This window comes from Microtus oregoni, unplaced genomic scaffold (assembly GCF_018167655.1).
Source record: "Microtus oregoni isolate MIOR12 unplaced genomic scaffold, Mior012 000029F_ref0000214, whole genome shotgun sequence".
Taxonomy (NCBI): Eukaryota; Metazoa; Chordata; class Mammalia; order Rodentia; family Cricetidae; genus Microtus; species Microtus oregoni.
Genome location: NW_024543088.1, coordinates 22,269,308 through 22,296,227, shown reverse-complemented (window position 1 = coordinate 22,296,227; position 26,920 = coordinate 22,269,308). Strand labels below are relative to the sequence as shown.

The window sequence follows — 26,920 nt, the reverse complement described above, 5'->3', positions numbered from 1 at the left end:
TGACCATACAGGTATCTCTGAATTGAGAACTTGGCCAGAGGCAAGAAAGACAGAACATTCAGCTCATATTTCAAAATAAGATCAACAGAAGGATGGTACTCCAGGAAGAACAATTCAGTGCAAGCATTCATTACAAGCCAGTTCCTTTTTATGCTCTTTTTCTATTTCATCTGATAAGTATATTTTACATTTAGGTCTCGTTTCAAGAAAGATAAAGCAACATATTTTAATGGAGAAATGGAATCAGAGCTCAAGTGATTTCCTTTTGTTGGGGTTGTTTCCCCAAGACCAAATTGGCCTACTGCTTTTGCTGCTCATCATCTCCATATTCCTTGTGGCCTTACTTGGCAACTCAACTATGATCCACCTCATTCGTGTGGATCCCAGGCTCCATACACCCATGTACTATCTCCTCAGTCAGCTCTCTCTCATGGACCTTATGGATGTCTCTGCCATTGTTCCCAAGATGGCATTCAACTTCCTCTCTGGCCAGAAAAACATCACCTTCCTGGGCTGTGGAGCTCAAGCTTTTTTCTTTATGACCATGGCAGGTTCCGAGGGTTTGCTCCTGGCATCTATGGCCTATGACCGTTTTGTTGCCATCTGCCACCCTCTTCATTATCCCATTCGCATGAGCAAGACAATGTGCCTGAAGATGATTATAGGGTCCTGGACACTTGGCTCCATTAACTCTTTAGCACATACGATCTATGCCTTTCACATTCCTTACTGCCATTCTAGGTCCATTAACCATTTCTTCTGTGATGTCCCAGCCATGCTTCCCCTGGCCTGTATGGACACTTGGGTTTATGAGTACATGGTGTTTGTAAGCACAATCCTGTTTCTTCCACTTCCTTTTCTTGGCATCACAGCTTCCTATGGCCGGGTCCTTTTTGCTGTCTTCCATATGCACTCAAAAGAGGGAAGAAAAAAGGCCTTCACCAGGTGTTCGACTCACTTAACTGTGGTAACATTTTATTATGCACCATTTGCCTACACTTATCTTCGACCTAGGAGTCTCCGTACACCCACAGAAGATAAGATTCTGGCTGTTTTCTACACTATGCTCACCCCCATGCTCAACCCCATCATCTACAGCCTGAGGAATAGTGAAGTCCTTGGAGCCATGACAAGAGTCTTTGGGACATTGTCTTTCATGAAAACTTGATCTTTTCCTAACTGTTCTTCTTTCCCTTCTCCTGGACAATGTTGGAACAGTGCTGTATACTGGAAATGTAATGTCTGACACACGTTCTATATAACTTTCTGGTGATTCATTAACATATTTAAGTCACAACATTTCAGTCAATTATTTTAATGACAGATATTAGACAAAGGAATAATATACTAACACAACTTGAGATATACTTGAGTGTAATGTAATATGGATATGACTTGTGCTGATATTGATGAATTGTTTCTACAAAGTTAACCTACATTATTGCTTTGCTCAAGTTCTTTGCCTTCATTGTTTTCAATATTAAAAGCCTGTGTGTATTGAGTATTTACAACACATTGCAGTTTCTACTTTTCTCATTCAAGTGACTAATATTTACATGTGGACAGTGTCTGTTATGTAGGAAAATAGAACAATCTCAAAGAGCCATCTCAAGGTCTTGAAATGTTTTAAGAAGATCCAATTTTACCAGTACAAAGTACTACCTCATCCCAGGTAGAATGGTCATTATAAAAAGACAAGGGTGGTGAAATGCTGTTGTGAGTAGAAGTATGGGAACTAGTATCCACAGTTTATTGAGATGTGAATTAACACTGTCCTTTAGGAAGAGTATGTTTTCCCACCAATGTAAAGAAAAAATTATGGAATTTGTCAACTCCCCCTATTAGTCTAAATTGGAATAGAATAAAGTTTAAGCGTTTGAAAGACATCCCCCCCCCACTTACTGAAGTACTTTTCCCATTGGCCAGAATATGCTCTGTTATGCTCTGTAGGTGAATAAATATAGTTAAACTTAATGCCTCATAATATCAAAAGAGAGGATATTGAATGTATTCATGCAAAGGAAGTAAAAAGTTTTAAGTATAAATTGACTAATTATCATGTTTCCATCCATGTACAGTGTTCACCATGTATGAAAAGTGACATTGTACCTCATAAATACGTAAACTTATCTTTGGATGAATAATTTATCATATAGAGTACATATTCTGGATATCTTTTTCTAATGTCTTTGTGTAAGACTATTCTAGAGGATCTTAATTGGTTTAGAAATTTTTTAGTTTCCATAAAACATTGAAATGAAATGACAGTCAAGGTATATGTTATTTATATACATTATACTTAATTAAAACTTTTTTGTTTATAGTGGATAAACTTTTTGATATATAGTCATTTACAGTTTTACAGGTATTTTATTGAATATTTTAAAAAATACATTTAGCAAGCTATTGGTCTGTTGTTTTCCCCAGCTGTTGTTATATCTTTACCTTCTTTTGGCAGTAGAGTAAAGTAATACTAACATTGTAGGAGGTATTTTGAAATGCTTCTTTCTATTTTTTTTTATAAATTTTGAAGTATTTGACTAGAGATGTTCAATGGAATTCCAGTAGATATTTTTCTGTGCTTCTTTCTGGCACTGAACTTGTTTTTGGTTGGGAGGATTTTATTACTATTTTAATTTCCTCATTTTTATGGGTGTGTTTAAATTTTGGTGGATTCTTAATATTGTTAAATTTTGTGGATTCTTTGGTACATTGTATGTACCTAGAAATTTATCTATTTCTCTATTTCTTTTATACATTTTCAATCTAACAGGCTATAGATTTTCCAATTATTTTCTTATAACATATTGGATTGCCATGGTATATCTTGTGATGCTTCCAAGTTCAGTAATAACTCTGTTAATTTGGGTGATATTGGTATTGTTTGGTTTTTTTTTACATCATGCCAAGGCTCTTTACTTATTTTGGAAAACATGGGAATGTATCAACATCCCAAATCAATGAATGTAATAAATCACATAGTTAGACATAAAAGGTATCAAATGATCATTTCAATACATGCATAAAGAGCCTTTGACAAAATTTCACATGTTCATGATGAAAGTCATAGAGTAATTATAGAGTAAATATACCTTGGCCCAGAACAGGCTGTGCTTGGTAGTCCCATACCCAAGTCATCTTAAATCAATTAAAAATATTTGTTATTATTATTTTTTAATTTATTTATTTTTCCATTCAAAAATTTACACTTCCTCCCATTCTCCCATTCCCCTCCTGCTCTCCCACTTACCTTCCTCCCTTTCCCTCCCTCCTTAAGAGAGGGCAGGGAACCCTGCCCTGTGGGAAGTCCAAGGCCCTCCCCCCTATATCCAGGCCTAGGTAGCTGTGCATCCATATAGACTAGGGTCCCAAAAAGCCAGTACATGCAAGCTATTGGTCTGTTGTTTTCCCCAGCTGTTGTTATATCTTTACCTTCTTTTGGCAGTAAAGTAATACTAGCATTGTAGGAGGTATTTCGAAATGCTTCTTTCTATTTATTTATATGATGGATTACATTGATAGATTTTTGTATGTTGGAAGAAGCCTACATGATCATAATGGATGATTTTTTTTTGATGTGTTCTTGGATTCGGTTTGCCAGTATTTTATTGAGAATTTTTGCATCGATGTTCATAAGTGAGTTTGGTCTGTAATTCTCTTTCTTGGTTGAGTCTTTGTGTGATTTTGTTGTCAGGGTAACTGTAGCTTCATAAAAAGAGTTGTCAACGACTCTTCTCTTTCTATTATGTGAAACACCTTTAGGAGTAAAGGTATCAGCTCTTCTTGGAATTTCTGGTAAAATTCTGCATTAAAACCATCTGGTCATGGGCTTCTTTTGGTTGGGAGGTTTTTTTTTTTATGACAGCTTCTATTTCCTCATGACTTATAGGTCTATTTAAATTGTTCACTTGGTCTTGATTTAATTTTGGTATATTGTATTTATCTAAAAACAAGTCCATTTCTTTTACATTTTCCATCTTTGTGGCATATAGGCCTTTGTAGTAAGACTTAATGATTCTCTGAATTTCCTCTGTGTCTGTGGCTATGTCCCCCTTTTCAGTACTGATCTTGTTAATTTGTGTGTTCTTTCTCTGTTTTTTGATTAGTTTGGATAGGGGCTTGTCAAGCTTGTTGATTCTCTTAAAGAACTAGCTCTTTGTTTCATTGATTCTTTGGATTGCTTTCTGTGTTTTTATTTTGTTGATTTCAGCACTCAGCTTGATTATTTTTAGTCTTCTACTTCTCCTGGGTGAGTCTGCTTCTTTTTTCTAGAGCTTTCAGGTGGACTGTTAAGTCTCTAATGTGAGCTTTCTCCAATTTTTTAATGTGGGCACTTAGAGCTATGAACTTTCCTCTTAGCACTGCTTTCATATTGTTCCATAGGCTTGGGTATGTTCTGTCTTTACTTTCATTAAATTCAAGGAAGACTTTAATTTCTTTCTTTATTTCTTCCTTGACCCAGGGGTGGTTCAGTAGTTGACTGTTCAGTTTCCATGACTTTGTAGGCTTTCTGGGGGGAGAATTGTTGTTAAATTCTAACTTTATTCCATTGTAATCCAGGTGGTTACTAAAATTTTTTTGTATCTGTGGATGTTTGCTTTGTTACTGAGTATGTGATCAATTTTCAAGAAGGTTCCATGAGATGCTGAGAAGAAGGTATATTCTTTCCTATTTGGGTGGAATGTTCTATAGATGTCTGTTAAGTCCATTTGGTTCATTACCTCCATTAGTTCTCTTAATTCTCTGTTAGGTTTTTGTCTGGTTGACCTGTCCATTGGTAAGAGAGGAGTGTTGAAATCTCCCACTATTAGTGTGTGGGGTTTGATGTGTGCTTTGAGTTCAAAAAATGTTTCTTTTATATATGTGGGTGCTTTTATATTAGGGGCATAGATATTCAGGATTGAGACTTAATCCTGATGAATTGTTCCTGTTATGAGTATAATGTGTTCATCTCAATCTCTTCTGATTGATTTTAGTTTGAAGTCAATTTTGTTAGATTTAGTATGGCCACACCTGCTTCTTTCTCAGACCCATTTGATTAAAAAACCTTTTCCCAACCCTTTACTCTACGATAATATCTGTCTTTGTGGTTGAGGTGTGTTTCTTCTAAACAGCAGAATGTTGGATCCTGTTTTAGTATCAATTCTCTTAACCTGTGCCTTTTTATTGGTGAAATGAGTCCATTGATATTAAGTGATGTTAATGACCAGTGGTTGTTAACTCCGGTTATTTATTTTTGGGGTTAGAGTTTGTGTGTTTCCCTTCTTTGAGTTGTGCTGGTTGAGGGTCTGTTTTATTATGGGTGTTGTTGGTTTTCTTAGTTTGTGGTTTTACTTCTAGTACTTTCTGTAAGGCTGGGTTTGTTTCTATGTATTGTTTAAATTTGTTTTTATCCTGGAAAATCTTGTTTTCTCCATTGATCGTGAAAGAAAGCTTTGCTGGGTATAGTAGTCTGGGCTTGTATCCATGGTCTCTTAGTTTCTGCAGCACATCTATCCAAGACCTTCTGGCTTTCATGGTTTCCATAGAGAAGACAGGCGTAATTCTGACATTTTTACCTTTATATGTTACTTAACCTTTTTCCTTTGCAGCACTTAATATTTTTTCTTTATTCTGTATGTTTTGTGTTTTGATTATTATATGGCAAGGGGATTTTTTTTTTTGGATCCAGTCTATTTGGTGTTCTGTATGCTTCTTATATTTTCATAGGAATATCCTTCTTTCGTTTGGGAAAGTTTTCTTCTATAATTTTGTTGAATATATTTTCTGGGCCTTTGAGCTGTAATTCTTCTCCTTCTTCTACCCCTATTATTCTTAAGTTTGGTCTTTTCATGGTGTCCCAGATTTCCTGAATGTTTTGTGTTAAGAATTTGTTGGATTTGCTGTTTTCTTTGATCAGTGTGTTTATTATTGCGATAGTATCTTCAGTGTCTGAGATTCTTTCTTCTATCTCTTGTATTCTGTTGGTTATACTTGTCTCTGTAGTTCCTGTTCATTTACCCATATTGTTCATATCCAGCCAACCCTCAGTTTGTGTTTTCTTCATTGCCTCCATTTCAGTTTTTAAGTCTTGAACTGTTTCCTTTACCTGTTTGATTGCTTTTCTTTGGGTATCTTTGAAGGTTTTATCCATTTCTTCTAACTTTTTGTTAATCTTCTCATTCATTTCTTTCAAAGAGTTTTTCACATCCTGTTTAATGGTCTCTATCACTTTCATAATGTTATGTTTAAAGTCAATTTCTTCTACTTCTTCTGGATTATGGTGTTCAAGTCTTCCTGTTGCATGATCACTGGATTCTGGTGTTATCATGTTGCTTTTCAGCTTTTGGAGGAATTCTTGCATTGGCTCCTGCCCATCTCTTCCTTTAAATGTGGCCAGGATAGTCTCAATTGCTTGGTCTGATCTTTCCTGTGGCTAACTGTGTACTTGTTTTTCTTTTCTTGTTCTGCCTTCTCTTAGGTCCCCTCAGCACTGGAGTTGGCTCTCAGATCCTCTCCTTCCTGAAATATGCTGTGGTGGTGGATCTAAAGACCACACAAATTGAAAGGAGTGCTTGGGTACAAACTGGGATGGGATAAGTTGAGAAAGCCAGTAGATGGGGAGAAGCCCACATCTCTTTGGTCAGGTTTTTAGCTTCTGATCTACTTTTGCTGTCTCTTCCCAAGTCCCTGGGCCAGTGAGAAAAACAGTCCCTTGATGGGACCTCCAGATGAAAAATTTCTGTACCCTGATAAGTTTCTCTACCAATGAAATAATCTGAATCAGACCAAATCAAACTGAATTAGAAACAGCCCAAGTTTAATGGATACCAATGCTCCCAGATGGCCTTCCAGCTCCCCAGAGAGGAGCCAAGAAAGGAAGACCAGAAAACCATGTGTTTGTTCTCTGGGGGTGGGGCAGTTTAAATTCCCTGTGATAGTAGTCTTGAGCACTTTTGGTGAGGGGTCAGCATTTGGTGGGCTTTCTCAGGGGTGGAGTCTGGACTGAGATAATTCCCAGGGGAGAGGGATTGGAGTGGATTCACCCAAACATTCTAGACTCTTTGGATTTATGGATGCCAGGAACTGGACTGTGTCTTCCACAAAACATTCCAGACTCTTCAGATAGATGGATGCCAAGAACTGGGCTGTGGCTTTCATCCAAACATTTCAGACTCATTGGATATATGAATGCCAAGTGCTGAGGTGAAGCTTCCACCCCCAAAATTAGCACACACAGTGCTGAACAGTGCAAAATAAGGTGATGTGGAGTCTTCTCTTTTGTGTTGATTTCATTGGTTAAATAAAGAAACTGCCTTGGCCCTTTAATAGGACAGAAAATTAGGTAGGTGGAGTAGACAGAATAGAATGCTGGGAGAAAGAAGCTGAGTCAAGCAGTCACCATGATTCTCCCACTCCAGACAGATGCAGGTTAAGATCTTTTCTGGTAAGCCAGCTCTTGGTGTTACACAGAATATTAGAAATGGGTTAGATCAATATGTAAGAGCTAGCCAATAAGAGGTTAAAACTAATGGGCCAAGTAGTGTTTAAAAGAATACAGTTTTCGTGTAATTATTTTGGGTAAAGCTAGCCGGGTGGCGGGAAAGAGCCCTGCCACCCCCACTACTACAATAATGCAGACTGATACCTAGTTTAGCAGAACAAGAATTCTCTCTGGCAATGATTTCTTACCATATTTACTCCTTTGTGGGTGAATAAAGGTATAAGAAAGTACCTTGATGTGTAGATGAGATAAAAGTTGCCAGAATTTATAGAAATTCCTTTCTAGACTACAGAAACATTGACATGACAAGAACTACTATAGACTACAAACTGGAAGTAAGGTCTATCATCCAAGTTTGACCTTTTCTCCAGGAATATCTCAGTGTTACATACAGACCATATATGCATGGTAAGAAACTGAGAGTTGATTGGTCTGTGTGGACTTTCTAGGCAACACAATCAGTACCACTCTGCATAAAGGGGAGGTATAGAAGTTATCCATAAAAGATAATAATAAACATTCATTTGCATTTATGAATTTCCCACTAGTAACATCAAAAGATTAGAAGTAACTGGTAAAAATTTATACCCCATCACTCCCATGAATAATATTTATCAAGTACAAAGTCATTAAATAACAAATTCTGAGGAGGAAGCATGGTCCTGCCCAGAGCCATGAAGTACTGAGTGGGAAAAGAGATCCACACACAGGCCCAGGGCAGTCTGTCCTGGGCTCCAAGGGGAAAGCATGAGCCAGTCTGGTGTCTTGTGGCACCTGGAAGACAGGCATTCTTATGATGAGTGTGTATTATATATGGTACTGGAGAAAGAGAGAGAGACACACAGAGAGAGATAGAAAGAGACAGAGAGATAGAGACAGAGAGAGAAGAGAGGCAGAGTGGTTCATTTCCTGTAAACAAAGGCATATCTGAAGAGGTGAATGTGGTGATGAGTGGGATGAGGTGGGTGGCTTGAATCTCATACAGGGCCATGGTAATATCTGGGCCTGGTCTGCTACTAGGGGCTGATGTCTGTGTTCATGGCCCTGATGCAGCCACTTACTATCCTAATGTTCATGGCTTTTGATATCACCAAAGGCTGAGAGGATAGGGACATACAAATTTGAGCCTGCTCCTCACTACCTTGCAGTATTAGAGAGAACTGCTCCTGCTGCTCACTGACTGAAGCACTCAGGAGAGAGGGTCCTACACCTCACCTGGGCAGCACAATAGAGCTGACCTTGTTTGTAGGAGCGTGAGCCAGCTGTCCCTGGGGTGGGTGAGGATGGGAGAGGAGGTAGAGTCCCTCCCTCTCATCTGTCATGTGGTGGTATGGGTGAGGGAAAGAGGCCCTCCTCTCTTCACACCTTGGCACCTGCAGCATGTTGGGGACTTGACCCAACCCTTCACCAACTGCAGAACTTGGGAGAAAGGGCCCTGCGCCTTGCATGGGCAGCACAATAGAGTTGATCCTGTAGACAGGGTGGAGCTGAGCTAGTCCTGAGGGCATAAAAGTGGGATAGCTGGTCCCACCTCCCATGTCTGCAGTTTGATGGTGGAGTTGAGGGAAAGATACCCTCCCCTCTTGCCCTTACCACTTGCAACTGACAAGGGAGCTGAACCCTCCCTTTTACCAGCCAAAGTCCTTAGCAGAGCAGGCTCTGCTGCATAAGAGAGCCAACCCTGTTGGCGGAGGTGTGAGTGAGCCAGCCCCAAAGTTTTGAGCATGCGATGGTTGTCCCCACCACTTAACTGTCACGTGGTTGCTTGGTGGGGGAAAGATGCCCCCTTATCATTTGCCCCTTGCTGCCTGTGACAGACAAGGGATTTGAACCGCTTTCTTACCAGCCATATTACTGAGGAAAACAGGTCCTGACCCCCACCTGGGCAACATAGTAGAGCTGGCTCTGAAGGTGTAGGTGTGGTAGAGCTGACTCTGAGGTGGTGAAAGCAGGAGAATTGGCCTTATTTCCAGTTCATCTCTACAAGGGGTAAAGTAGCCAGGGCATTGCTGGAGAACTCACCCTGGTGGTCAATGCTGGGGGAGAGCTGGTGGGCTGACTAACCCTGAAACTACCCAGGTTAAGAACCAAGGTTATGAGTTGGCCTACCACAAATCCACCCCTTTTGTGATCTGCTGGAGCATGTGAAGGGACCAGTCCTGCAGATCTAAAGTGAAGTATGATACAGGGCAACAACACAATAGCCAAGAGGAGTTCCAGGGAAGACCCAGGATCAACAGTGTATCAGAAGCCAGAGGCCTTAAACCAGAACAATGACTCTTTGCAATGAAGACTTTCATGTAAAGATATATGGATGAAAAGGTTTACTGAATGACTCACTGTGTCTCACTACAGCTTCCATGATGAGACTTTTCTCTTGTTTTTTCTTAAATTTTATTTTTTTGGGAGTAGGAGGACGCAAGGGCAGAGGGTGGAAACAAAGGGACAGGAAATGAATAGGATTGAGATGCATGATGTGAAAGACAAGGTATAAATATAAAGAAAGTTTGAAAAATAACAAACTCATTTATTTCTATAATGAGTCCTGGGGCACAGATAATATCTTAAATAATCTAAATGTTCCTTAATCACCCTACTATGGGTTGAGTAGGATAGTAAGACCGCATCACCTCATTCCTGCTTCTGCAGACACTCTGCATGCAAATAGCATATGTTCCCCCTGTTAGCTCCTGGAACATCCCTCAAATAGTAGAAAATTTAAAGATTAGGTCACAATCTTTCATTTGTTTTGAAGTTTGATCAACTTGTTTTTTAATCAGTGGTGGATCTGTCAGCCTGGACGACCCTGTGTCTTAATATCCACTTTACTACAAGATCTCTGCATCAGCCCTGGACTAAAGTAGAATTTCGATCTAGATCCATCTTTCAGTATATCAGTTTGGATCCCTTTGGGACCCTACACTTAATAAAGAGGGGCTATTATATGTATATAAAATTCTTTACATTTCTAACTTTCCATCTCTCAAGTCACATTCTGAAATCATGTTCTCCTTAATTCAAGCATCTTGTGATTGTAGGAGTGGCGATTGCCATGTAATTATTTCTATAAGTTCAGAACTGAGCTACCTCACAGCATCCAAGTCAGGAGGAATGGCCAAGGCTCTGTCTCTGTAGATTTAGACATGAGGGATCAATTAGAGGAAAAAGAAGAACATCTAAGGCTTGGTGATTCAAGGTTGTGCATATAAAATACAGCATTTGCCATTCTGTTTTTCAGCAATATAATCTATTTGAAATACATCTAAAATCTCTTCTATTTTATTTAAAAATAATTATCAAGAAATGCTGTTTTACCTGAGCAATGAGCTTGTACATATTTCAGAAGGGTTTAATGATCTGCTCATGGTTTCATCGTGAATTATGACTAGTATATAATTCCTGAAAATTTCTTTCCTGGTATTTTGGTGGAAGAAGGGGCTCTTGTGTAAGAAGCGGATTTTCAGCCTTCAGTTGGGGCCACTGCAAAGGGAGATAATCTTGTGGTATAACTGGTAGGGAATGTGAACAAAGAGGGGAGCTGAAGACTTCTCAAGACCCACAGAGACATTCTGCAGGGAATGGCTGTAATTGTAAAGGTACCTTTTCTTACTAATACAAACACTAACTTAAAATACATGTATAAGCTGATTCCATAAGAGATTATGAGCATAGTTGGTTTAGGTTGGAATAGTTAGGCAAGATTCTAGAGCTATGATTTTCATGTTAGTCTAAAATACAAAGAGAACTGATGTATACATGTTTGAATTCTACAATGTGCTATTTTTAGAAGTTATGACCATAAATATAAGAGACTGAATTTCTGTGGTCTTGAGTTTTCTGAAAAGTTAGATGTGGAATGGAGGAAAGAGATGGACACCTTTGGAGGACCTAATATGTACGGAATTCAGACAGTTCACTGAGTTTCGTGTTCTTGGGTGTCCGGGGGGAAGTATTAAGACTAAGCACAGACTCTGATATTCAATTCCCTGTTTTTTCTTGTGCTCTGCACACTTCTTGGTGTGTGTCTGTGTTGTGTTTATATACCTATAACTTTGGCAAAATTAATTAGCATCCTGAATTTGTAGCAGTCATATATAACAGAACTCTTCATGACAGAGTTTTAAGTAGCTCTATGGTTTTTAGACTCACATTATATCTGCCTTGCACTCACTCCAAGATTTTAAAGTTACAATATAATCAATAGAAAAATTCTTTCTGTGACTCTGTATTAAGTAAAGTCCACACCCAATATTGAAATCATCTTGTCACCAATAGCTCTGACCTTGGATCTTACACTTTAAGTTCCAGGTATCTGGCCTCCTGAAAACAGCTGTTTCCTATTATCTAATGCCTAAATTATAGTTTCTAAACATTGGAAACAAAATAATTTCTGCTCTAACTGTCTTCAAAGATGTTTATGAACTATTGAAAAGTGATCTGGCAGCACACATCTGTGCATTCCTTTTGTAGAAATCAAACCTATGATGTGTAAGTTTAGTGCGGATTCTGTGGCCAAAGCTGGATATTGGAAACATCTCCCCATGGGATGACTGGAATGTTCCTTCCTCTCCAGCTAAACCTGTGATAAAGGATGTAAAGAAAGTGCCCCTAAGGGAATCTAGAAGATTGACTTTTAAAATGATATTTTCAGTATGAACAATTGTATTCTATCATCTCTAAGGATAATCCTTTATTCATTTCAACAGGTACACATATTGAGAGTCTGCTCTGCGTAAGTGCTGTACCAGGGTGTAGACATCAGAGAATCATCAGACAGGAACCTATGACCAGGTAGGTATTGCACTGTCCTAATGTACCCAGGTGTCAGTGGTTTTGTGGAATGTTTGGCTCTGTTTCTAAATTCAGATACGTCGCCAGATATTTTATTCCCTGTGACTAGTCTTCTCTGCACGGTACTCACGGCACCCTTCTGAACAAGAGCATCTGGTATGAGGTCTAGAATCTAAGAGCACATAACTCTCCCTGTTCTAGCATTTTATTCAGATCAGATCCCAATTCCTTTTCTGCCTGCCACGGACTAGCTCAGGGGAGCCACTCAGACAAAGGGAGAAGCAGGGGCTTTGTACACAGGAAGGCACAAGTTCGGCAAATGACAGACGGACACAACACACAAGAGAGTGCTTGGAATCTGCTGTGATTTTACTGAATTCATGTTTTATATAGTATTCAAACAAAGAAAAAATAATAAGGTCATGTATCAGTAGTTGGCACAGTATGAAATCCTGTTTTAGTCACATCAGCAATTTATAAGAAAAGCATATTATCAGAGACAGGTGTTAGACATAAAGCATCCTTAGAAGAGAAAATCTTTTCCTTGGGAACGTAAGCCTCAGACAAGTGGTTTCATCTTAGGAAGAGAAAGTTTCTATCTCATTATCGCTATCATGGCCCTTCCTCTTTCTAACCCTTTCCTTATCTCATCTAGTGACCAAATATGACTAACAGCTTCTGCACCTGCTGAAATATATTTTTTTGTACCTTCTTATGCAGCAGACACCATGGGGGTTGGGATTTAGCAAGCCTATTCATAATATTCAGAGTATAAGATAACATTCTTTGTCCGTCAACATTAACCCATCTATTCCCTTGCTTGTCATACACCCCCGTGTAGACAAAGGTTCTGCTGTAGTCTTATACATTCCCATAGTGTGCTTTCCTATCTCGGAGCTGTTCCTGAAGAGATAATCCTTGTCTTGTAGATATAAGAATATCATTGTTATAAAAGAGATTGTACAAATCCCATATCCTGCATAGTCAGCTAATCTAAAAACCCGTCTATGCCCCAAGGGTGGCTAATACCAGGCCATCTGCCATTGACCTCCAGGAGTGTGTATTCAATTAATATCTGTAAAATTTGCAAAAATCAAAGCACTACTTATGGAGAAAGTACACACAAATATCATCTTATCACTAGTGTGGATCTGAGCACACAAACCTTTTAATACCAGAACAGTGAATTGGGAGTGGAGAGAGTTTTCAAGAAAGGCAACAATTTATTAGAGAATTTGAGAGGAAGAGCACCAAGGAGCAGATCCTAGAGATCTGTTTGCAGTATATCCAATTATGGGAACAGAGCCAGAAAGTATGTGATACAAAAGTTAGAGGCTTCCTTAGTTTTATAAGGTCAGTTGATGATCTACATTGCATAGAGTTGTCTAGGGGGAAGGTTGTGAGCTATTTTACTCATGTTGCCACCCTTGATAAAGCCATAGAGATATTTCTGAATTGAGAATTTGGCCAGAGGCAAGATGCAAGGAACATTCAGTTCAGATTTCAAAATAATTTCTTTCTTCAAAGACTTAAAGTCCTTGTAGTACAGGTCTTTAACTTCTTTGGATAGTGTTAGCCCAAGATATTTTATGTTATTTCTGGCTATTGTGAAGGGTGATATTTCTCTGTTTTCTTTCTCAACCACTTTATCATTTCAACAGAAGGGCTGTGCTGCAGGAAGAGCAATTCGGTGCAAGCATTCACTACAAGACCGTTCCTCTTTAGTCTCTTGTCCTATTTCATCTGATAAGTATATTTTGCTCATAAGTTTCTTTTTCAAGAAAGATACAGCAACATATTTTCATGGAGAAATTGAATCAGAGCTCAAGTGATTTCATTTTGTTGGGGTTGTTTCCACAAAACCAAACAGGCCTTCTGCTTTTGCTGCTCATCATCTCCATATTCCTTGTGGCCTTGCTTGGCAACTCAACAATGATCCACCTCATTCGTGTGGATCCCAGGCTCCACACCCCCATGTACTTTCTCCTCAGTCAACTTTCTCTTATGGACCTGATGGATGTTTCTGCCACTGTTCCCAAGATGGCATTCAACTTCCTCTCTGGCCAGAAAACCATCTCTTTCCTAGGCTGTGGAATGCAATCTTTTTTCTTTCTGACTATGGCAGGTTCCGAGGGTTTGCTCCTGGCTTCCATGGCCTATGACCGTTTTGTTGCCATTTGCCACCCTCTTCATTATCCCATTCGCATGAGCCAAATGATGTGCCTGAAGATGATTATAGGGTCCTGGACACTTGGCTCCATTAACTCTTTAGCACATACAGTCTATGCCCTTCACATTCCTTACTGCCATTCCAGGTCCATTAACCATTTCTTCTGTGATGTCCCAGCCATGCTTCCCCTGGCCTGTATGGACACTTGGGTTTATGAGTACATGGTCTTTGTGAGCACAAGCCTGTTTCTCCTACTTCCTTTTCTTGGCATCACAGCTTCCTATGGACGTATTCTTTTTGCTGTCTTCCATATGCGCTCAAAAGAGGGAAAGAAAAAGGCCTTCACTACATGTTCAACTCACTTAACTGTGGTGACATTTTACTATGCACCTTTTGTCTACACTTATCTTCGACCTAGGAGCCTCCGTTCTCCCACAGAAGATAAGACTCTGGCTGTCTTCTACACTATCCTCACCCCCATGCTGAACCCCATCATCTACAGCCTGAGGAATAAGGAGGTCCTTGGAGCCATGACAAGAGTCTTTGGGACAATTTCCTCCACCAAAACTTGATCATTTCCTTTCTACTCCTTTTAGCAGAATGTTATAGAGAAGGGCTGTCTATTGGAAATATTATGTGTGCCGTGCATATCATACCTTTCTGGTGATTCATTACTAGTTAAGTTTAAATAATACATTTCTCATTAGATGTTAGTATTACTATTCACATGCTTAATTATAACATTATAGTCAATTACTTTAATGACAATTATTAGACAATGAATTAGTATACTAACACAACATGAGATATACTTCCTGTGTTTATTGTAATATGCTGATATTGGCATGTTTCTATAAAATTAACATGAATTTATTGTTTTGTTCAAATATTTGCCTTCATTCTATTTTTAATTAATTAATTATTTAATTGTTTAAAAAACTATCTTTTCTCATTTTACATACCAGTCCCAGTTACCACTTCCTCCCCTCCTCTCACTTCCTTAACCTTTCCCTCCATTGCAACCCCCATCTACTTATCAGAGAGGGTAAGGTTTCCCGTGGGGAGTCAACAAAGTCTAGGACATTGCTTTGAGGCAGGACCAAAGCCCTCTCTACTATATCTAGGCTGAGCAAGGTATTCCTCCAAAGAGAATAGGTTCCAAAAAGCCAGTACAAGCAGCAGGGATAAATTCTGGTCTCACTGTCATTGGTCCCACAGCCTGCCCCAGCCTTACAATTGTAACCTACATTCAGAGGGCCTAGTTTGGTCCCATGCTGGTTCCCTCACTGTCAGGCCAGAGTTGGCGGACTCCCATTAGCTCAGTTAAGCTGTTTTAGTGGGCATCCCCATCACGGGCTTGACCTCTTTGCTTGTATTCTTACTCTTCCCACTCTTCGACTGGACTTTGGGAGCTCAGCCCAGTGCTCTGCTGTGGATATCTGCAACTGATTCCATCAGTTCCTGCTGCATGAAGGCTCTATGGTGATATTTAAGATAGTCATCAATCTGACTACAGGGCAAGGCCAGTTTAGGCACCCTCTCTATTATTGCTTAGGGTCTTAGCTGGGGTTATCATTGTGATATGGCTCCCTCAATCACAATATCTCTTTTCTTGTTTTTCATCTCTATTCTTTCCCCCATCTCGGCTATCCTGTTCCCTCTAGTTCTTCTCCCCCATCCCCTTCTCTCCTCCTCCTCCCCTTCTTCCTTCTTCCTCTACTTCCCTGATCCCAATTTTCTCAGGAGATCTTGTCTATTTCCCTTTCCCAGGGGAATCTATGTATGTTTCTCTTAGGGTTCTTATTACTTAGCTTCTCTGGGGTTGTAGACTATAGGCTCCTTGTTACCTACCTTATCTGAGGCTGTGGATTATACCATGGTTGTCCTTTACCTTATAGCTAATATCCACTTATGAGTGAGTACATGCCATGCTTGTCTTTTGGGGTCTGGGTTACCTCACTCAGGATGGATTTTTCTACTTTCAGTATCTGCCTTCAAATTTCCTGATGACATTGTTTTTTACAGCTGAGTAATACTCAATTGTGTAAATGAACTACACTTTATTTAGCCATTCATTGATTGAGGGGCATCTAGGTTGTTTCCAGATTCTGGCTATTATAAATAATGCTGCTATGAACATAGTTGAGAAAGGGTCTTGTGGTGTGGTTGAGCATCCTTGGGATATATGTCTGAGTGGTATAGCTGGGTCTTGAGGTAGATTGATTCCCAATATTCTGAGAGACTTCCAGATTGGTTTCTAAAGCAGCTGTACTCCCATCAGCAGTTGAGGAGTATTCCCCTTGCTCCACATCCTTTCTAGCATGAGTTGTCACTTATGTTTTATGTCTGATACATTCTGACAGGTATAAGACAGAATATCAAAAACTCATTTTCATTTTCATTTCTCTGATGCCTAAGAATGCTGAACATTTCTTTAAGTGTCACTCAGACATTTATGCCTGCTATTGAGAATTCTGTTTAGATCTGTAGCCCATTTTTCATTAGATTATATGTTTTTTGATATCAAGTTTCTTGACTTCTTTACACGTTTTGAAGATCAGTCATCTACCAGATGTGGGGTTGGTGAAGATCTTTTCCCATTCTCTAGGCTGCTGTTTAGTTTTATTTCTTTTTTTTTTTGGATTTTTTGAGACAGGGTTTCTCCGTAGCTTTTTGGTTCCTGTCCTGGAACTAGCTCTTGTAGACTAGGCTGGCCTCGAACTCACAAAGATCCGCCTGCCTCTGCCTCCCGAGTGCTGGGAGTGCGCCACCATCGCCCGGCTTGCTGTTTAGTTTTATTAACAGCGTCCTTTGCCTTAAAGAATCTTTTCAGTTTCATGAGGTCTCATTTATTACTTGTTTATCTTAGTGTCTGTGCAACTGTTGTTCTATTCAGGAAGTTGTCTTCTGTGCCAATGCATTCAAGGTTCTTTACCACTTTTTCTTCTATCAGGTTTACTGTAACTGAAATTTTGTTGAGATCTTTGATCCACTTGGACTTGAGTTATGTGCAGAGTGATAAGGACAGATTTGTTTGCATTCTTCTACATGCAAACATCCAGTTATGATGGCACCATTTGTTGAAGATGCTTTCCTTTTTCCATTGTATAATTTTGGCTTCTTTGTCAGAAATCATGTGTTCAGACTATGGGGACCTTTGAAGTTGGAATAAACACGTTTTTCATTATGATATTGTTACAAGCCTATGGGGACCAGGTAATGGAATTTGGGGGTATTTGGGGGGTTGAGTTGGAAACCTAGTGTAAGGGAAACTCTATGGAATCTGTGAGAGATATCCTAACAAACACTACTATTAGTGGGGGATACATAACCTGAACTATTCATTTTTTATAACCAGGCAAGGCCCCAAGTGGAAGGACACCTACCCCTCCTGTTTGCAACCACACCTTCCCCTGACCATGCATGAAATCTATTCTATTTCCCCTTTCTTGGGAGAGCCACATGTCCCTTTAGAGTGCTGTGTCTTGTTACTTAGACTGTCTGGGTCTGGGGACTGTAGCATGATTATCTTTTATTCTACAGCGAATATCCACTTATAAGTGAATACATGGCATGCTTTTTTTTCTGAGTCTGGGTTGCCTTACTCAGGAGTTTTTTCAAGTTCCAGCCATTTGCCTGCAAATTTTATGATGACCTTGTTTTTAACAACTGAGTAACACCCCATTGTGAAAATATACCATATTTTATTATCCATTCTTCAATAAAGGTACATCTAGTTTGTCTCTCATTTTTGGCTATTATAAATGAATCTTCTATGAGCATAGTTGAGCAAGTGTCCTTGTGATAGAATGGATCATCCATTGGGTATATTCCTGGGAGTGGTATAGCTGTATCTTCAGGTAAATTAATTCCCAATATTTTCAGAAACTCTCATATTGATTTCCAAAGTGGCTGTACAAGTATGCACTTCCACCAGCAGTTGAGGAGTGTAGAAGACCATTCTCCACAAAAATACTACTGGCAAGGGTAGGGACATGAGGATCAGAAAAGTTAGTAAAGAATATAGAGACACGAGTAAAAATAATAAAAACTGAATCATAGGATAGTATCTGGAAGGAGTTCCAGTGAAAACTGAAATCACTCGTGTTTAATTTTTCCATACACTTTTATACTCCAATGCAAAAGGAGGAAGAAGGCAACAGAAGACTTCTTTAATATGATAGAATAACTCAAACAGTTAATTGCTTTAACACTTTGAGAGATCAAGTCATTGGTATTCTGTTTGTTAGGCATTAAAGCCATACTAACCAAGTGTCATAAAAGCAGCCACTCCCCAGGCAACCTCCTATTAGAAAAGAAAGAGCAGAAATATGCTTGCATATCCTGACCATCTGTCAGGATGGAGCAGATCTACCTGTATATGCCATCTTAATGTCAAAAGAGCCAAGTAACTACATCCTGTAGCTCTGATTGTTGTCAATAATTTTCAGCAACCTCCAAACTCTCTTACCATCAGACAAGGTGGAAATAGGCTCACATTTTTGGGACTCCACAGAGGAGTGTCCACCATGTTCCACACCTCCATTGCTCCAGCATGGGTTGTCACATGTGTTTTTGGTTTTAGCCATTCTGACAGGTGTAAGGTGATTTGCCTTTCCCTGATGGCTAAGTATGTTGAACATTTCTTTAAGAGTTTCTTGGGAATTTGAGTTTCCTCTATTGAGAATTCTATTTAGATCTGTACCCTATTTTTAATTGGGTTATCTGTTTTTTGAACATCACATTTCTTGGATTCTTTACTTATTTTGGAGATCAGATCTTTGTTAGATGTTGTGTTGATGAAGATATTTTCCCATTCTGTAGGTTGCTGTGTTTTCTAATTGATGACACCCTTTGCCTTACAGAAGTTTCTCAGTTTTACAATGACCCATTTGTTAATTGCTATTCTTAATGCTTGTGTTATTCATGTTCTATTTAGGAAGTTGTCTCCTGTGTCAGTGTGTTCAAGGCTATTCTCCATTTTGTTTTCTATAGGCTTAGTGTACCTGGATTTATGCTGAAGTCTTTGATCCACTTGAGTTTTGTGCAGAGCAACGAGGACAGATTTATTCGCATTCTTCTACATGCAGATATCCAGTTACACCAGCACTATTTGTTAAAGATGTTTTCTTTTTTGCCTTGTATATTTCCAGTTTCTTTATTAAAAATCAAGTGTCAATAGTTGCATGTATATATGTCTGGACCCTCTATTTGATTCCATTGATCAACATGTCTGTTTTTATACCTCTTGCAGTTTTTATTACTACAACTCTGTAGTATAGCTTGCAATCAGGGATGCCTCAAGAGTTCTTTTATTGCATAGTGTTGGGGGACACTGTTTGTTCATTCCTGACAGCTCAGACCTGAAATAATCACACAGAAACTATATTATCTGCAATACTGTTTGGCCAATAGCTTAAGCTTATTTCTGTCTTACTCTTATATTTTAAATTAACCCATTTCTTTAATCTGTATATTGCCACATGACTGTGGCTTACTGGGTAAAGTTCCATCTGGTGTCTGTCTCTGGAAGGGCTACATGGCTTCTTACTGACTCTGCCTTCTTTTTCCCAGATTTTAGTTTAGTTTTCCTACCTAGCTCCATTCTGCTAAGCCACTGGCTAAAACAGCTTTATCAATTGATTTAAAAAAGCAACACATATACATAAGGACTTCTCACACCAGTATAAGATTGTTTTAGCAATTCTTTTTCCCCATATAAAGTTGAATATTGATCTTTTAAGTTCTGTAAAAAATTATACTGGTATTTCGATGGGGTGGCATTGAATTTGTCAACTGCTTTTGGTAGGATGGCTGTTTTTACTATGTTAATTCTACTGGTGTCTGCACAAGGAAGATATTTTCATCTTTTGAAATTATCTTCAATTTTCTATTTCAAAGACTTGAAGTTTTTTTTTTGAGAAAGTAGTAAAGATTTTTATTGTCAATACAAGATAACACAAATAAATTAATTTTTACAACAATCTGAGACTCCAGAGCTTCCCTGTGAGAAGGTTATTATGTAAACAGACTACTATCTAAAATGATCTAGCAAGCAGCTGTGACAGTGTCCAAGACCAGCAGACCTGTGGACAATGAGAAGAGAGAAAAGCAGTTTTCTTGCTTCCTCTCCTCAGTAAGATGCGTTACCGAACAGATGAGGCTAACTTGGTGGAAAATGGTCTCAAAGTTACCAGAATAAGGTGACACCAAATTCAGGTGAACCTGAAGACTATAATCCAATTGTACTTATCATCTCTAACAAAAGTTTTAGCTGGCTGTGGTGGTGAATGCCTTTAATCCAAGCACAGGGAGGCAGGGGCAGTAGATCTTCTCTTTGAGTCTAATGAGTGAGTTCCAGCCTAGCCAAGCCTACATAGCGAGACCCTGTCTCATAAAACAAAACACACATAACTAAGAAAAGCTTAAGATCCAGGAACTAGGGTGAAACTTAACTTGGTAGAGCAAGACCCTAGATTCAATCTCCAGTGGGGTGGAGGGGGAAATCATCAGTATGAAACCAGTAGACTCAGTTCAATTAATTTCCTGTTAAAGTGCAAAAGAGGCCATGTGAGACTAGTGTTTGTTCTGTGACACAGCAAGTAAGTAGGCCTTCAACTACGGGGGCCCAGGAGGACAAAGTGTACACCGGACTAATCAAGACAAAGAACTTGTGGTCCTGCCAAGTGTGGTCTCTCAGACAAGTCCAGGCCTACTCACAAGGCTAAAAAAGCATGTCAGGAAGCCATGGCTGTCCAGATGAGTTGGTGGGCACCTCTATCATGATTTGTAACTGCCCATGTTGATCAAGGAAAAGGAATCCAGCACACCAGCACTTATTTATCTAGGAGAGCAAGGGTCAAAGTCCTTCCCTAGGATAAGTGATTAAAAAAAGGTGAGGTCACTCAGCACCACTGACATATTCTACCAACCTAAAAGCAGTGCAAAATGGTTGCACACAAGGACAATCTGCACAATGTCACTCAGGCCTCCAGTTAACTATGTAACTCCTATATCAGAGCCCAGGGAAAACCACAGACCCTGGACAGAAAGCATTCTAGAAGCCAGTGGGTGTGAGCACATTCAGGTCACGGGGTTTGAGATTATGGATCCGAGGTGGTTGTTTCTTCCCTTCTACCACTGGGATATCCATCTTAGGCGGCTTGAAGGTTGCTGGATCTTCACCTACTCGTGTGGCTTGGGCACGCATTAGCTCCATAGGAGAGGGTTTCGGGGCACCTTTGTAAGCCTGGATGGCAAAACCTGCAGAGTCAGACCTCTGCAGGGGCCGTGGTCCAAAGAGGCTCCACTTGTCTACTGAGTTCTTGTCATTTCCATTCCCAGGATCCATGGTTTGAGGATTCGGGCCAGGTAAAGCTGTGGAAGAGCCAGAGGGGAACCAGCCTCTGGATTTCTGCTTAGGGGAGGAGTGAGGGGTGCTGCTCGGGGTGGACTGGGTCGATGCAGGCTGCTTCTCATCCTTTGTTGTCTCTCCACTCTGCAGCTTTAGTTTATGGAGTGCTTCTGCCACTCGGAGGTACTTGGTCTCCTCAGTGGTGAGGCCCTTGTGGGGTGTGTAGCCAGCATCTCTCAGTCCTGCTTGCTGCTCAAAACGCTGGATGCTCTCCTGGGTCTGTTTTGTGATAAGGGAATTCATGATGATATGGGTAGCTTTGGCCTTCACCACAGGGGCCTTGTCTGAACTGTCAGTGGCTGTTGATGAAGTCACAGCAAGGGAAGAGACACTGGCCGCTCCTTCCTCTGTCTTGTCAAGATGCTGATACTTGCGTTCTGGAATCACTGGCTTCCAGGGGATGCTGCCCATGTCCGATGGAGGAGGAGTCATGGGCGCAGGGTCCTCTAGGGCATCATCATAGCTGAATGCCCGGCGGCACACCCCGATGGGCAGGGACATCTTGCCTAGAGGCCCACTGGACGCAAGAGCAGGCACTTCTGGTTGTCTCAAAGCCATTGAAAGACTGGGATCCAGGAGCTTTTTCTATACAGAATTCGGAGCAGAGTACCTGCCACCACAATGAAATGACGCTGAACTATGCGGACAGACAGATGGTAATGAGGAGCACTGCCCAGCTGCTGCAAATTAGCAAAGCTTCCGAGGAAGACTCCATCCAGAGGCTCTGCTCGCCAGCTGCCTGCGGCCCGAACTCCGGCGCTAAAGAGGCTCCGAGGCTCCAAATGGCCCAAGAGGCTGAGGAGCTGAGCAAAGCAATTCACTCTCCCGACCAAGACTTGAAGTTTTTATAATGCATGTCTTTCACTTGCTTGGTTAAAGTTATGCCGAGATATTTTATGTTATTTGTGGTTATTATGAAGGGTGCTTGTTGACCTGATTTCTTTCTCAGCCCAGTAATCATTTGTTTAGGTCTGCCTGTTGTTTTCTAGGTATCTCCAAGACTTTGATCATGAAAGTGTTTTTAATTTTGTCAAAGGCTTTTTCAATATCTAATGAGATGATCATGTGGATATTTTCTTTCAGTTCGGTCATGTGGTAAATTACATTGACAAATTTCATATGTTGAATCATCCCTACATCTCTGGGGTGAAGCCTATTTGATCTTTGTGGATTATCGTTTTGGTGTGTTCTTGGATTCAGTTTGCAAGTATTTTATTTAGTATTTCAGTATCATTATTCATGAGGAAAATTGATCTGTAATTCCCTTTCCTTGTATCTTTGTGTGGTTTGGGAATCAGCATAACTGTGGTCTCATACAACGAATTTGACAATGTTCCTTCTGTTTCTGTATTGTGGAATAATTTGAGGAGCATAAGTATTATCTCTTCTTTGAATGTCTGGTAGAATTCTGCAGTAAAACCATATGACCCAGGGCTATTTTTTTTAGTTGGGAGATTTTAATGGCTGTTTCTATTTCATTAGGGGTTATAGATGTATTTAAATTGTTTATTTCATCTTGATTAACTTTGGTAAGTGGTATCTATCAAGAAAATTGTCTGTTTCTGATTTTCCAATTTTGTGGAGTACAGGTTTTTGAAATACGTCCTTATCATTCTTTGGATTTCCCCAGTGCCCATTGTTTTATCCTCATTTTCATTTCTAACTTTCTTAAGTTGGATTTTCTTACTTGGTCTTTTAGTTAGTTTTGTCTATCTTGTTGATTTTCTAAAATAACCACTTGTTTGTTTCATTAGTTCTTTGTATTTTTCTCTTTGTTTCTATTTTATTGATTTTGGCCTTCAATTTGATCTTTATTCATAGGTTCCAGACTCACACCCAGACCCACAGAGGTCCTACCTCAGGCCTAGTTGCTCTGAGGTCCCAGACTCATGCCCAGATCCGTAGAGAACCTGGCTTATGTCTACTCCCTTGGAGGTCCCAGATTCATGCCTGTACCAGCAGCAATCTCTGGCTCTGGCGGTTGTTCCCCTGTACCTGCTTCTGTGAAGTTTTTCTGTCGTAGGCTGGCTCTGGCCTAGGTTGCTGGACCAGTCCTGCTTCTGCAATTTTTCCTGATCTGGATCTGCTTCTGCTCACATGGAGTTCATTGTCCCAGGCCTGCTCTGGTCACTGGCTCAGTCCTGCTTTTGTGGAGTTCGCTGTCTCAGTCCTGTTCCTATGGAGTTCACTGCCTCAGGCCTGTGAGAGAATATCTATCCAAGTTAGGAGCTGGTCCTTTGTCAGTTATCTTGACCTTGGTGCAGCAGGAGGACTGTTTTTCTGATAGGTAGGGCCTGTATCTATTTTTCTGACCTATATGGCCTGGATCCATTCTTATGACTGGTGTGGCCTGTATCTGAGCAATGGGGGCTCCCTGTGGTTGAGGGTGTGGACAGACCTCAAGGCTTGTGATGAGGTGGGAGTGGTTGGTAGTGGCATGGGAATTTGGGAACAGAATCTAGAGACTAGGGTAGTGCAGCTGGCAGGTGGGTTACTTACCTATTCTTACTGCTGTGATCTGCACCTGAGTAGTAGAAGTCCATGGGGATTGGGGCTTTAACACATATTTTAGGTAAATGCTTCATATAAATTTTTAACATGACTCTTTAAATATATCCTTTATGTTATTTGACTCCACTTTTTCCATCTCCTCTGTGTTACCTTCATCCCCTGACTCCTTAGTTAAGATCGCCCGCATTTCTCCCTTTCCCCTTTGTTATACTTCTGCCCTTATAGTTCCCATTCTCCCCTCCCATCAAGCTCCCCTTCTAATTTCCTGGTATCTGGAGTTGCTTCAAACTATTCTCAAATGTACAAATTTGGATCCAAGATTGACAAATAAATGACATCTTTGTTTTTCTGGATCTGGGTTACTTCTCTCAGTATTACATTTTTCTGGTTCCATCGATTTATTTCCAAATTTCATTGTTTTCTCACAGCTGTATAGGATTCTGCTATATACAAACCCCGTTTTCATTTTCTGTTCATCATTTCAAGGACATCGAGGCTCCTCCTATTTTCTAGCTATAGTGAATATGATTGCAATGAACATGACAGAGAAAGTATATATGCTGTACGATATGGAGTGCTTTCGATATATTCCAAGGAGAAGTACAGATCTATGACAAATCACTTTCCAGGTTTTTGAGACTTCCCCACAGTGATTTCCACAGTGATTGTACTACTCCGTGTTCTTGTCAACAATGACTAAGTATTCCCCCTCCCTTACATGTACATCAGTATTTATCAAGATAATTTTTTTTTATCTTACCCATTCTCATGGGGGTAAGACGAAATCTTGATATGGTTAGAATTTTCATCCTCCATGGGTTAAAGATATGGAATATTTTTAAAAGTTATTTCCTAGTATTTTTTAGTTCTTCTTTTGCCAACTGTCTGCTCAGATCCTTAGCCTAGTTTTTAGTTGGCTCGTTTGTTTTCTCAATGTTTTTAAGGGAGGGGAGTAAGCTTTGTTTGGCTGATTTTATTTCCTGAGTTCTTTGTATATTCTGTTTCAATTTCCTTATTTGTTTAGCCAGTTTAAAGTGTTTGTCTCTTTTTTATTGACTTTGGTGGTTTTGGATGAATCTAGAAGTTAATGCATTTCCTTTAGGTTTTCTAACTCATTGGAATACAAGTTTTTAAAGTATTCACTTACATTACTTTGAGTTTTTTATTGTAATGTTTCTCTATCTCTGATTTTGTTAATTTTTGCCATCCCTTTCTTTTATTTGGTTAATCCAGTAAAGTTTCTATCAATCTTCCTTGCATTTTTCAAAACCAGATCTTAGATTAAATAATTTGAACTATTTTTTGTTATTCTTGTTTTTATTGTATTAATGTTTTCATAATTTTTATTATAGAATAATAATTTTATTATAAATATGTAATAAATAATTTTATTATTTTGTGTACATTGAATATGGATTTTGTTTGTTATTGATTTTCAAGACTCTTATGTTGTAATAAGGAGTGGCAGGGCTGCTTCCCGCCACCCGGCTAGCTTTATACCCGAAATAATTACACAGAAACTGTATTCTTTTAAATACTGCTTGGCCCATTATATCTAGCCTTTTCTCGGCTAACTCTCGCACCTGGACTAGCCCATTTCTTATAATCTGTGTAGCCCACGAGCTGGCTTACCAGGAATGATCTTAACCTGTGTCTGTCTGGAGTGGGAGAATCATGGCGACTCCTGACTCAGTTTCTTTCTCCCAGCCTTCTGTTCTGTTTACTCCTCCCACCTATGAGGACCAAGCAGTTTCTTTATTGCTTAACCAATGAAATCAACAGATTGATATATGGCACTCCCACATCACTTCCCCTTTTTCTGTTTAAACAAAAAAAGGAAGGCTTTAACTTTAACATAGCAAAATTACATATAGCAAAACAGTTATCAAGCAAGAATTACAGTTACAATATTTATATCTATTTTATCTTTTATCATAACTAAGGAAAACTATAACTATCTATTCATTCTTCAACTCCATCAAAGACTCCAGAAGGGTATAATACTACCTAAGTAAACAAGAAATAAGAAAACTCTAGAAATGACAGAGACATCTCGCTGCCTGGACAGTCACCCAAAGTTCTTTTGTACCGTTGGGGCATCCATCTTCAGCCTTCAGGCCCAAAGTATCCAGCAGACATTTCCATGAAGCAGGAAATTCCAAAGACAGTTCAGTCACTATCTGCTGTGTCCTGCAGAATGTCTCGCAGACTCTTTCATGAGTCATGAACCCCGAAAGACCATCTCACCTTTAGGCAAGTTCAGCAGTCCTCTCTCTGCGGGTTCTTTGTGTCCAGTTTATGCATCAGTCCAGGCAAGAGCAGTTTCTTGCCCAAATGGCTATCAAACTCCATAATGAGCCTCTTCAATGCTCATCTTCCTCTTGAAATAGATTGGTGCCACCAGGAGCAGACATGTCTCATTGTCATGAAAAGTCCTAAGTTATTAAAATATTTTAAATGCCATATTCAGTAGCCTTTGAGAGATATGAAGAATGCCTATCTGAAATATATCTCTATACATCTAGAAAATCTAAGTAACATGACTACAAAC

At 39.7% G+C, this 26,920-nt stretch overlaps 3 protein-coding genes across 3 annotated transcripts; 2 read left to right on the top strand and 1 right to left on the bottom strand.

The window, feature by feature from the left end:
* The first annotated feature begins 229 nt into the window (after positions 1-229).
* LOC121464824 (olfactory receptor 2L13-like) lies at positions 230-1,168 on the top strand. Its single transcript, XM_041677915.1, has one exon. The coding sequence runs from the start codon at positions 230-232 to the stop codon at positions 1,166-1,168; it is 939 nt and encodes a 312-aa protein (XP_041533849.1).
* Positions 1,169-14,077: 12,909 nt separating this feature from the next.
* Positions 14,078-15,016, top strand: LOC121464823 (olfactory receptor 2L13-like). The gene has a single exon (XM_041677914.1). It carries the CDS (start codon positions 14,078-14,080, stop codon positions 15,014-15,016), a length of 939 nt encoding a protein of 312 aa, XP_041533848.1.
* A 6,485-nt stretch (positions 15,017-21,501) lies between these two features.
* Positions 21,502-22,476, bottom strand: LOC121465087 (putative monooxygenase p33MONOX). The gene has a single exon (XM_041678270.1). It carries the CDS (start codon positions 22,414-22,416, stop codon positions 21,502-21,504), a length of 915 nt encoding a protein of 304 aa, XP_041534204.1. The 5' UTR covers positions 22,417-22,476.
* Between the last annotated feature and the right edge of the window lie 4,444 nt (positions 22,477-26,920).

Bases quoted from the DNA above. Each gene is read 5' to 3' on its own strand.
- LOC121465087 (XM_041678270.1), bottom strand. From the start codon at position 22,416: ATGGCTTTGAGACAACCAGAAGTGCCTGCTCTTGCGTCCAGTGGGCCT.
- LOC121464823 (XM_041677914.1), top strand. From the start codon at position 14,078: ATGGAGAAATTGAATCAGAGCTCAAGTGATTTCATTTTGTTGGGGTTG.
- LOC121464824 (XM_041677915.1), top strand. From the start codon at position 230: ATGGAGAAATGGAATCAGAGCTCAAGTGATTTCCTTTTGTTGGGGTTG.